The sequence below is a fragment of the Ruditapes philippinarum genome, unplaced genomic scaffold (assembly GCF_026571515.1).
Source record: "Ruditapes philippinarum isolate M1 unplaced genomic scaffold, ASM2657151v2 ctg1236_1_1_1_1, whole genome shotgun sequence".
NCBI lineage: Eukaryota > Metazoa > Mollusca > Bivalvia > Venerida > Veneridae > Ruditapes > Ruditapes philippinarum.
The window spans coordinates 223,632-236,723 of NW_026862350.1; the positions used below are offsets into that span (position 1 = coordinate 223,632).

The following is a 13,092-nucleotide window of genomic DNA, read 5'->3' on the forward strand; positions in this document are numbered from 1 at the left end:
AAAATTACAAGCAATCCCTTATAAATTATGTAATCTAACATTTCTGAAAAAAAAGTACAAATGGTAACTCTTGAGTTAAAAAAAAAACAAAAAAAAACAAAACAACAACAACACCGACAACAAAGCACAGACTTGAGAAGCAATATATCGTTTCAATATCTATATAAATATTTTCACAATTTTGACCACGACATTGGCTTCACAAGTTGTGAAGGTCCATAGTCAATCAAGCCAAACCTTGCAGCGCATAAAAACATGCATTTCATGTAACAAGAACTTTTTTCAGTAAATATTTACAGATGAATGTAACAGAAAAAGAAAAAAAAAACGGTTACTTTAAAGATCGATTTGACATATAGAACGATATGTGTACGTGCACACATTGTCATTCCAACGATAATTAAATTTATCTGGAATAAGATCCATGCAATCTTCGCCCCCAGACGATGAATCCGGTTGCCCTGGTTGCCAATTCCTATAACCATTTGAAACTCTTGTGTTGTCTGACCATCGAAACTGACCTTCTTGGACTTTGTCGTTACCACCAAGCCAGTGACTGCCGCCGTCTTAAAAGTAGTCAAAATACGTAGCTAATTAAATCGAATCAATAATACTTTCGGATGAGGTTGTCGGTAGAGTTGTCATCGATAGAAAAAATATCGATGTATCGATGATATTTTTCTGTCGATCAAAAATCGATACACATTTTAAAAAAAAATCGATAATTTTGACTCATTGATTAAATGACTAGAATTTAAAAAAAAAATCAGCACAAACATTACACAGAAGCAGTTGTCCATGTCTAACACTATGCTGTTGTTACATAACAACATAACAGAAATATTTCATAGCAATATGAATGCAATCGGCATTTACAAACAAGCAACTGAACAGAACATATATTTTACTGAAATCATCTAAAGAGGCATGAAAGTGAATGACAGACAAGATAATTGTCGATATATCGGGGTATCATTGATATCGGTCATCCAATATCGATATATCGGTGTATCATTGATATCTGCCATCCAATATCGATATATCCGTGTATCATTGATATCTGTCATCCCTTATCGATATATCGGTGTATCATTGATATCTGTCAACCTATATCGATATATCGGTGTATCATTGATATCTGTCATCCGGTATCGATATATCATTGATATATGTCATCTTTATCGATATATCGGTTAACCATTAATATCTGTCAACGTATGTCGATATATCGATATATTACTGCTATAACTTGATCTGAAACAATGACAGCTCTAGTTGCCGGGTACTACGTTATTTCAGCTGAACAAATGGGTGGACATACAAACTTACTGCTAGTTGAACTGATAAGCGACCTTATAAATGATTGCTCCTCTTGTGACTTAATATCGGCAAGATGTCCGCCTAACGATTCACAGTTCCACTGAAAAATAGAGGATATACACGTAGTTTTAACGCTTGTCGATAGATTTTCTTTTTAATTCTTGTAATGATGGTGAGTGTATAAGTAAGGTAATGATAATAATAATGCAATGATAATAACAGTACAGTAATGATAATAATTAAGAAAATGAAAAAGTTAATGGTAATGATAATTTTTTTTTAATGATGATTATTTGAAAATAATTTTTTATGGTGATGATATTGATGAGAAGAGCAGCTCTGGAGACGATAAAATGAAACAAAGATGGTTCGATAATGATGATAATGAGTATGATGATTCAAGCATGATGATGATGAATGATAATGATGATGATTCGATAATGATGATGATGATCAGTCGAAAATGATTATGATGATGATGATTCGATAATGATGATGATAAAGATGAAGATGATGATAATGATGGTGATGATGATGATGACTCGAGAATGATAATAATGATGATTTTTCAAGAATGAACATTGATGATTGATATGATGTTCGATAAAATTTGATATGATTGATGATTTGATGATTAAAAATGAAGATAATTTGATTTGGTAAAGATGATTTGATGGGTTGATTCGAGAAAGAAGAATGATGATGAACGAGAGTGAATAGTGTTAACCCAACTTATACGATAAAAAAAATTAACCCAATTTTAAAATTTTAAAAAAAAGAGTGAATTATTCTTACCTTTGCATTTGCCCATGACATTTTGGTGGTGACAACTACATAACATGACATTTCATACAGTGTTTGATTGCTGGCGGGACATCCTTGAAACAATAGAAACAACCACATATTCAATATCATCAAATTACTTACCAGTAAAAATGGAAATAAAGCTTCTATCAAATTGAACATTAATTAGATTTTATTAACCGTTTTGTGTTTGTCTACAAAATGAGATTCCATGACAAAGTAGCAGCAACAACAACATAATAGATAGATAAATAAATAAATAAATAAATAAATAAATAAATAAATAAATAAATAAATAAAATAAATAAATAAATTAATTAATTAATTAATAAATATATAAATAAATAAATAAAAATGATAAAATTCATTGCAGTTACTATTTCAAAAATATATATATAGAGGACATTCTTATGCAAATATAAAAGAATTCAACAGTTATTTAAGCAGTTTAACTTAATAAAAAATTCAAGATTTCCGACACTTATTGTTTATACCTCATCTTAGCTATTCCGAACTGTACAGAAAACTAAATCAAGGAAAACTCCTTGAATTTACCCACTTTTTGTTGTTTGTTTTTATGTTTGTTTGTTTTTGGTTGGGTTTTACGTCACATCAACACTGTAAAGGTCATATGGCGACTTTCAAGCTTTATTGGTAAAGGAAGACGTCAGGTGTCCCTCTGTGCATTATTTCAAGCAGCAACGGGCACCTGAGCAGAACCACCGACGTTTCGTAAGCTAGTTGCATAGCTTCCTCATATGAAAAAAATCTAAAGTCCCTTGCGGGATTCGGTCCCACAGTGGTGTTTTCGTTTTGTCACAAGACCGGAAGTTCCACTTTATTTAAAAAGAGGCATTTTGTGACACCGATTCACCACACGCTGGTGTATTACTCCAGCTTCCGTCAGCCTGGCACGTAATGCTAGCGTCTCCCCATAATGTAAAGCCTGAGTCACAGATTATTCTTATTTCAGAACCGTAAGTATACACGTTGCTATCAGTGGTTCCATACGGCGGAGTTGGTTCATCACAGTCTGTTTAATTAACAACGTGCTAAATTCACTATTATCAAATACCCGTGCCGATTTTGCGACTCCGTAAAAATTATATTGCACGGCGATGCATATATTTTGACGTGACGTCATTTGCGTGATGCAAACATACAAACTCCTCACAGAGATTACCTCCCTTGGCAGAATTGTACTTTTGGATATGTGATAAATAGAATATCATACTCGTGTAGGTTCATTACTGAATTTATTGAACTCGTTGTACATGTATATGGTAATATTTGCTTGACAGAGGCTCGCATGATATAATTATATTCAACTCGTTCAATAAATTCAGTTTTGAACCTACACTTATTAAATATCCTCTATTTATTGAGCATTATCTTCATTCGAATATCACTGTGAAGTATAATGGGAGGTATTTGTTTTGCTTAATAACGATATTTTATTAACATAATGTATATTTAATATAAGTGTTAATTTAATATGAATAGTCTGGGTTTTGTTTCACCGTGCTAGAACTTGAATAAATTTGTACAGAAATACTTGCAAATCATTTTAATAGTGGCAATGGGTTTGCAGAAAGTCCATATAATACTGTAATATGTATAGTTTGATTATAATTATTTGACCACGGATTTATATCATAATTAAGATCCGTGATTTGACATACCAACGCAAGAGGCACTGCCATCCCAACCACTAGGAGAACAAGTTGTTGAAGTGTCGCCGACGTTAGCATACCCCTGGTCACAGTTAAATATTGCAGTGTTCCCTAAGATCGTACCACCTGACGTATCTACCTGCCCGTTATCGAAGGGTGGTGGCTGTCCACAGTCTATGAAGATACAGATATTCATTTTCAAACTGTTATATTTATCATGACTAAACATTTATACATTACGTATGTACAATTTGGTGATAAAAATGATTTAATGTGTTTCTAGCCTTACTTGAAACGTTTGAATATTTTGATGGCTGATTATGTCTTACAATGTATATTGTTTTAATTTATGGACATCTGTGGCCGTATAGCTTTATCAAGGCGCTAACTTCAAACTGTGGGTCACGATCCCAATAATTTATTGTAAATTCTTTTATGTGGAAAAAAAATATCATTTTAGGTTTAAAGGTTTTAAAATTGGGGGGTTCAAAATCATGTGCCAGTTCGGGATTTGGAAAATTTCTGGGATTTAAATAGTTTTTGTTAAAAATTTCCCCCAAAAAAACCCCCATATTTATACTAGAAGTGTCGGGGGGAAAGGGTTTTTTTCGGTTAAAAACCCCCTAAAATTTCAAATATTTCCACCCGTTTAAAAAAATTTCTTTTCCCACTGATGTAAAATTTTTAAAAAGTGATTGAGAAACGATTCACCCTGCCGCATTTGGGCCCCGTCAAACATTTAAATTTTAAAGTATGAAAAAAATTTTTCATTTTTATTTGGGGCAAAGGACAAGGTTTTATCTTCTAAAAAAAGGTTTTAAAAATTTTTTTAAAACTGCAAAAATTTATCTTATAGGGCAGACTAAAACCCCCAGTTTGAAGGGATACTTGGGATGTTTGTCGCAAAAAAAAAAAGTAAAAAAAATTTTTAGGTTTTATTTTGATAAAAATTGTTATGGGGAAAAACGAAATTTAAAACCCCTTTTGGGTTTAAAAAAAAAAACAAAAATAGGGATTATTGAGGCGATATTTTACCCTTTTTTCCCGATTTTAAATGAAAAAGTTATTTTTATTAAAGCATAAAATAATGTCGAATTTTTATTAAAATTTCCCGTACGTTTGGGTCAATGAAAATTTTAAAGGGCTTTAAAAAAAAATTAAATTTAAATAAATTTAAAAACTGCAAGGAAATTTTTTTAAAAAAAAAATATCACGAATAAAAAAACAAAAAAACTGAAAGAAAATTGGGGGGGGATTTTTTCGTTTAAAAGGGAAATTTTTAATTTTTTTAAAATGGAATTTTCCTTTTTTATAAACTATGTAATAAACCTTAGTTTTCCTCTTATATTCTGAAAATTTTAAAAACTTTTTTTTAGCAACGAAAAAATTCATTATTTAAGATTCAAGCATCAATAAATTGACATAGTTATACATGTACCTAAACCACCGCACAAACTGCGGTTTTAAAAAATTTTATGGTTTACCCAATGGTGCAAAGATTTTTGGAATATATACATTAGTATATTTCGGGAACTCTTTTTATGAATAATTTCATATTATATGTTATATTTTGATATGTGGACTGCCGAATCACCCCCTAAGAGGTCCCGCAATTTTTCAAAATAAAACTGTTTTCCAAACTGTAGAAACCCATTCCTTAAATATACAGTTCTGTCTGCCTATAATTTTCATACATCTTTTTAAAAAATAAGTATAAAAAACATATCTTGCATATCAAATGAATATCTTCATAACTCTGTCATTATGTTATTATGTTTTAATAATTATTATGCATGTATATTTTTAAATGAAAACGATATAAATAATCTTAAAGGGAGGCGTTTTGTCCATAGGACCAAAATCTTAATGGAAAAATAGTTAACTTGGGTTGTTAGTGCGTGTTTTATTGGTTTTTTGTTGTTTCTATATATTGTTTAGAAGGCCACATTTTAAAATTAAATAAACCCGTTAAAATTTTTGGTTTTTCAAACGAATGGTTAAAATCTTTCATGCCTACCCCTTCTATAAATAAAGATTTATTATTATTATTATTATTATTATTATTATTATTATTATTATTATTATTATTATATAAACTGTGATTAATCTTACAGGTTTTAATAATAAAAAAATATTACCCATAGGTGTACACGTGGCACTTCCGTCCCATCCATTTACAGTACAAGTAGAGACGGTATCTCCCGAGAAATCGTAACCAGGGTTACAATAAAGTGTTGCTAACATTCCATAAGTTGTCCCAGATGATGCCGTGTACTGGCCATTATCAACTACTGGCGGCCCACAATCTGTACACAAAATTTATGATACACTTTTCTCACTTACAAATTGTTTCTTATTCAAATGGATGAACAAAAATATAAGGTCCTTAATTGTTGTTTCCCTTTTAAAGCAAATCTAAAGCAAATATCCCTGCAAATATAACCAAGAACAGTAGTTTATAAGTGTAACTAAATCTGTATATTAATTGTGTTGAATAATAAAATTTAATCTCCGTGAGAACTGGCCTTAAGGCACAGATCGAGAGCCTCATATATTGTGTGTGCGTAGAATTGGCACGATGTTGTTGTTTTTTTTTAAAGTAATTTTGTAATTATTGAATAAAATATGTAAAATGTTTAACTCCTGAAGTATGTAATGTTTAATGTGAAATGATGTGTGATAAAGGTAGCAAAATGTAACCGAAGTGATGATTTGGCTTCAATACAAAAATTCTTAATCGCCATTAATGTACTTATTTCCTACGGAACTCAGGTGGCTTAGTTACAGTGGCCAAAGAGTAACAAAAAAAACCATAAATAAACACCCAATTTTTGCACAAGAAATACTCTTGCAGAAATCATGTTTAAACAAGTTGCCAATGGGTTTTGCAGAAAGTTTCATTAATATTATATTTAGTTTGATTATATATTAATTTGACATACCAACGAACAAGCACGAGGCACTGCCATCCCAACCACTAGGAGAACAAGTTGTTGACGTGTCGCCGACGTTAGCATACCCTTGTTCACAGCTAAATATTGCAATGTTCCCTAAGATCGTACCACCGGACGTATCTACCTGCCCGTTATCGAAGGATGGTGGCTGTCCACAATCTATGAAGATACAGATATTTCAAACTGTTTAAAATTCAACATGACTAAGTCTTGCATATATAATATAGTGAGACAATTATTTCAGGTGTTTCTAGCCTACTAAAACGTTTTGTAGGAAACCTTGGATATTTTGGTGACTGATTATGCCGTATATTATTATAATCTATGGTCATCTTTGGTGGTGTAGCTTAATTTAGGCTGCTGATTTCGAAACACTTGCCTTCACTACTGTGGGTCACGATCCCAATAATTTATTGTAAATTCTTTCTTGTGAGAAAGCTTTGTTGGACCGTATAAGTCACGGGCCGAATATGGCACACATGTGACGGTAGCTAAGTAGTGGTAGATGGTAGGCTCTACTCATGTGCCCGTTCGCGTCTGAAATACTGCATGAAACACTGTAGTATCTATTAAAGTCTGCGAAAGTCGTGATATGATATTGGAAGTGTCGGAGGTAGAAAATACCGAACATGATTGAATTTCTTAAGCTATGATCCGTAATTACAAGTAGTTCGCACGTGCAAAAATACTTAACAAGTGAGGTAAATTACAAAAAAAAAATGAGATAAGGGTATTTGCTTGCTTGAGAATGGCCGCATGCCGCATGTCCAGTCTAACACAATGCATCATGCTCTATATTTGACAAAGGACTAGCTTTTTCTTCTAAAAATGGGAAAATCTTTTTAAGCTGCAAATTGACTAACACACAGTCTAGCACACTGCATGTTCGTTGTACACTTTGAATAAACTTACAGTTTTAAGATATAAATAATGCTTACCCATTGGGGTGCACGTGGCACTTCCGTCCCATCCATTTACAGTACAAGTAGCGACGGTATCTCCCGAGAAATCGTAACCAGGGTTACAATAAAGTGTTGCTAACATTCCATAAGTTGTCCCAGATGATGCCGTGTACTGGCCATTATCAACTACTGGCGGCCCACAATCTGTAGACAAAATTTATCTGTCCGAAAGGCATATTTAAAACATGTACATGTATAGAATACTTTTTCATTATATTATTATAAGCGTAAAAATGTTATTTTATTAGCGTTAGATAATTCAAAATGACTAAAAAAGGACACAATACTCTAATTTCACCCCTGTCCTAGAGTCAACGTCCTTTCTTTATTTTTCAGAAAGTCTGAATAACAAATGTTCATTTAGGGGGCGTTTAATTCCGATCACAATAATACGAAGCTTTACGGAAATGGCCGTTGATTAAAAAGATATTCATCCGCGTAATTTGTAATTGTGCATTTATTGACAATACTATAAGCCAAAGCTACTTTTAAACTTTGAATGCGTTGTAATTTGTTGGATACTTGTAACAAAATAAAAATATTTCTTTCTCTTACATCGCTAGTTTTAAGCTGTTTTGAGAACTACTTGTTGTTAGGTTTGTCGGGAACATAACTCCAAAAATACAAAGTGTTTGAAAGAAAAAAATCTTAGCATATTAAAGAGTAATGGGTTTTAAAGGAAGTAATATTATCAATCTACCCATAACGAGAGAATTAGACTTATTGCTGGCATAGTAGTAAAAGTGTCTGCCTTTTAACTCAGCTATTGCGGGTCCAAGCCCTCCTTGAGGTTCCTTAATGACATCCTAGGTACATTCGAGGAAACAAACACCCCTGCTGGGTTTTTTTTTTTTTTGCTAATCTGGCAAATTTAACATAAAGGTGTTTTTTTAAATATCACTGTGGAAGATGAAAAATGCAATTATATTTTTACAACTATTACATAAGTGAAAAGAGAAAAAGGGGTTTGGCTTTAAACGTGGTTCAAATTGCATACTGTGCACATAGTGTGCGACCAAACATACACAAACCGGCTCTGTCATTGCCCAGGATGGTGGGATAATATTATACGGAATACTAGTACATTGTACTTCTTTTAGTGCCTGTGGCGTTTACCTATCACATTACACGCTGCACTTCCGTCCCAACCATATTCTGTACATGTCACGAAAGAACTGCCCGATAATAAATATCCAATATCACAAGTTACTGTCGCATTTCTTCTTTCAGTTGTTCCAGAAATTGCTGAAAATTGCCCGTTTTCTATTTCCATTGTTCCACAATCTGAATACAATCAATAAAGTTAAAATTTGTTTTAGTGAACTTGTGGCATAGGAATCGTACTCTAGTTTTACAATAGAAAATATGTCGAGTGTTTAGTTATTGTTTAAGGGAGGTTTTTTAATTTACCGAATAGCAATGTGTTCTTTTTCAAATTACATTTTAATACAGAATTAGTACCTTACTTTCTTTATTTAATTTAAATGTTAGTTTGAGACGAACTGATTTTTAGAATTTTTTTTTTGAAATTTAATTTAAATAAATAAAAAAAGTTTCGCAGTTCCGAAAAAAGTACAGAAATGCAAGAGGCCACCAATATGGCTACAAAAAAAAACTACAACAACAAAAAAATACATATATGATTTTGAGGGGTTTCCATAGACGAAAGTACCGCTGCAAGTTTGAATACCGCGAAATAAAAATTTCGTTCTGAAACCCCGCGATGTTATCCAGTTCAACACGCATATAATAATGGTGATTTGACTCGGATAACCCCACGTGTCTGAAATAGTTTACGATTACGCTGTAAACTAGTTGCCAGGCCAGCTGATCTCAATAGAGACGGTGCAAATTAATACTCAACCATCAAGAAAAAAAAAGAAGAAAATATTACACATTACCGTACTCGCAAGAAAACCCAGTATGGGTCCATGTCCCGTTTTCCTGACAATGTGCAACGTTAGTTGTAGTAATGTTAATTACATAACCCGTGTCGCATAAATGCTTTACGCTATTTGGAGGGATATATTGCGTTCCTAAAACAACTAAATTGTCCTCTACAAACGGGTCGTCACAACCTGAAAAAATGTCGATTAAATGTTCAACAGCAATTGTTTGGAAATGTAGTCTTATTTTTTTTTATAAAAATCATACGAAGCCCCTTGCAAGAAAAAAAATAAATACATAAAAAACAACAGATAAATTAAGTCACGTTAAAGTTTGTTTCTTTTTCTCTTATTTTTTTTTAGAAGAAATCGTCTCAATATTTTTCTAATATCGCTGTGAACTTTGAAACAATATCAAAATGACGAAACTTTGCTAACACAATTGAACGCATTATAAAAACATTTTACATCCCTGGCAAAAATCAAGAACTAAGACCACCTTGACAGAAAACTGTGGTATTTGGTAAACAAGCCTTTAATCCAGAATGAAGACCAACTCACTATTGACCAGTTACTAAGTCCAGTTACACTAAGACCCAGCTGTGGTCGTAATATTGGGATTTTACTGTACAATTTAGAAACACAACATATTTCAAAACATTTTATAGTTTATTTTAAAATCAGAAAAAAAGATATAAATTTAAGATTGTATTGCTTTTAGAAAAGTTCCAATAGCCTATAAAAATTATAATCCTACTATTTAAAATCGTATTGTCAATTAAAACAACAAATGCGAAAACATAGTAAAGTAGCATGCTCGGGAATTGGATTGAAAACCGATATTTAGGGCGATTTTTAGCTCGATATGAGTCATTTTGCAGAATAAAAATAATCTTGAAAAAAACGAAGTTAGCGCGAATGATCTGAAAATTTGAATCAATATTATTGGTAAAAGACCTACATAAGATGGTGAGAGAAAAGAAAATATTTCCAGTTATGTCATGTCAAATGCAAAAGCCCCCGTTGATTTCCTTTAACTCACCGCAATAGTTATTAATGGTGCAATAGGCAAAGCTAAAGTTATAAATATTTTTGAAAGTGGTTTACTTTTACAAATATCAAATTTTTTTTACATCTCTGGTTGATCTGACATACCTGATGTTCTACACACAGTTGATATTGTTGTATTGACATACGAACCAATACTTCCGGTCGAACATGTTCCCAGTGGCGGGCATGTTTCACATTCATCAACATCTTTCTGTTTAATGTCACATGTGCAAAAGAGAAAAAACAGGATTCCTTTAAATCGACAAATTGAAAATATTTCAGGTTTTCTTTGATTGAGCATATTCATAAACGGTACTGGAAAGTGCAAGCCACTGTTCACGGTCCCTATCAACGGCTACAGTTTTCATACAGATTATATGATTTATTCGTGTACAAATGTATAGTTATTTTAGTTTTGGTTCTGGTATATCAAACTGAGAGCATATGTTTTATTCCTTTAACTTAATTTTTTGCTTATATGTTTAGTTTATGTAGCGGGTATTTGGTGGCAAACTGTGTCTCCATTGGTCAACAAAAGATTCAGTATTGATTTATTTAAATCGGGAAAAAATAAAAACAAAACAAAATGCCATGATGGAAAACGGTTGTTGAACATTTCAATTCATCATAAAAATATATAATTAAATAAGTGCATGTATAACATTAAGTAATTTGAGATTCTGACGATATAATTATAATTTCCATAAAAATCCGAATATTAAGTGTGTGTTGTTTTTTTCCAACGTGTATCACATAAGTGATCTCTCCAAAATGACCGTTATCCACTGTGATTGTTTATAATAGAAATAATGCGTAACTTTATTGCAAAAAATAAAATTTACAGGTTTAAGAAAAAATTCATAAACTTAAATAAACTTCATAAGATCTTTTTTAAAATCCTAATTAAGTATAAATCATATCATACTGTCTTTAAATACTGTACTGACAAAGAGATAATGATATTCATCATCAATATTGCTACATAAAATACGACACTGTCAAATAACGAAAAAAAAATGTTTTTTTGTTCTGTTAATGTATTTTCATGTATTTGTAAAACAGTTGTATTTGCAAATGTATTTTTTTTTTCAATTACGTGAATGAAATGATTTTGAAGTGTTGTTTTTAAGATTCATTTGTTCCTGCTGAACCTCACTAAATAAGGTATCCCTGAGAAAAGAAAGTGTCACAAAGATATAATTTTACACTTTTAATCACAGTGCAATAAACGAGTAATCTACAATATAGAAGAAAATTTAATTGGTTCTTTCAATGCATGTTTTCAACGTGAATGAAGCTACTCTTGAGTTCAATATGTCCTACGATACTTTGATTGGTAAAGTCCTAGCTTCTACATACACCACACGTGACATATAAATAGCCATTTTTATTTTGAAAAAAATATATATAATGAAAATCTTACAACTGAATTTTATTTAAAATATCAACACAACAAAATACTCAACTTTCTGGGTCACAGTACCGTTGTTTAACTATATTATGCGAGTATAGAGCTTTTTCTTCGCAACGTAAAAGATGTATGAAATATCAAGCCAAAATACTAATTATATGTATAATGTTTGGAGACAGCTGTAACTCCGTTAATGACAGGGTAGACGTATATTGACAAAAATTGCTTTAAATATGCAAAATGTCAATTAAAATTGAGATTATTTAAAACATTTTTGAAAACTTCTAATATATTTCCTTCAGTTCGAGTTAATGAAAATGCGTAAAGTCTTCTGGAGTCGTGTCGCTATGATGGTTTTAAAGCTATCATAAATACGTGATATTTTAAAAGCGTTGGTCTTGTGTCTGTTTAGCCTTTCTTAATTATTTTAAAATCAAGTACTTACTAGATCCCACTCCGATTTTACCCCGAAGAGGTATCCTGGCATTTCCGTCAATGTTCCTGGCGCGTTACCCGGGGTTGTTAAACTTGTGACGTCTTTCATACCCAACAAAAAGCACGTGTTTGAGCGTATAATGTAATTGATAAATTGGCAGCGTCTTCTCGTCTTACATTCATGTACACATTCTATTATGCTAATTCTAGGAATTATGTAAAATATGATAAGTTCCGAATTTTCGCTCAGGCTCACATCAACGAACGTCGAGATTCGAAATTTAATGTTATTAGAGGTCACAGTTAAAACAATTAAAGATAAACAAATAGATATCAAAAATATTTTCGGCACCATTCTTGAATTTGTACTCAACGCAAAACGACCTCACTAACTACTTGTAACATCAAACAGCACCGGTTAAAAGCTTTTTATTTGATATTGATTAGTTTCATAAATAGCTTTAACAGTAAATTGTCCGAGTCAGTAGAGGTCAGTATATAGCAACATAGAACTTCATTTTATACGGAACTCTTTCAAATGCTTATATACTAGTACTAGTTGAATTTTGAATAGCATAACAATCGCTGTTTTATCAT

General features: G+C 31.9%; 1 protein-coding gene across 1 annotated transcript; it reads right to left on the minus strand.

The window, feature by feature from the left end:
* Positions 1–120: 120 nt before the first annotated feature.
* LOC132718776 (sushi, von Willebrand factor type A, EGF and pentraxin domain-containing protein 1-like) lies at positions 121–12,604 on the minus strand. The gene is made up of 11 exons (XM_060702506.1): positions 12,506–12,604; positions 10,755–10,860; positions 9,615–9,791; positions 8,830–8,997; positions 7,690–7,857; positions 6,740–6,910; positions 5,936–6,103; positions 3,807–3,971; positions 2,116–2,198; positions 1,330–1,420; positions 121–566 (listed from the first exon to the last, which is right to left on the minus strand). The coding sequence occupies exons 1-11, from the start codon at positions 12,602–12,604 to the stop codon at positions 337–339; spliced, it is 1,626 nt and encodes a 541-aa protein (XP_060558489.1). The 3' UTR covers positions 121–336.
* Positions 12,605–13,092: the final 488 nt, after the last annotated feature.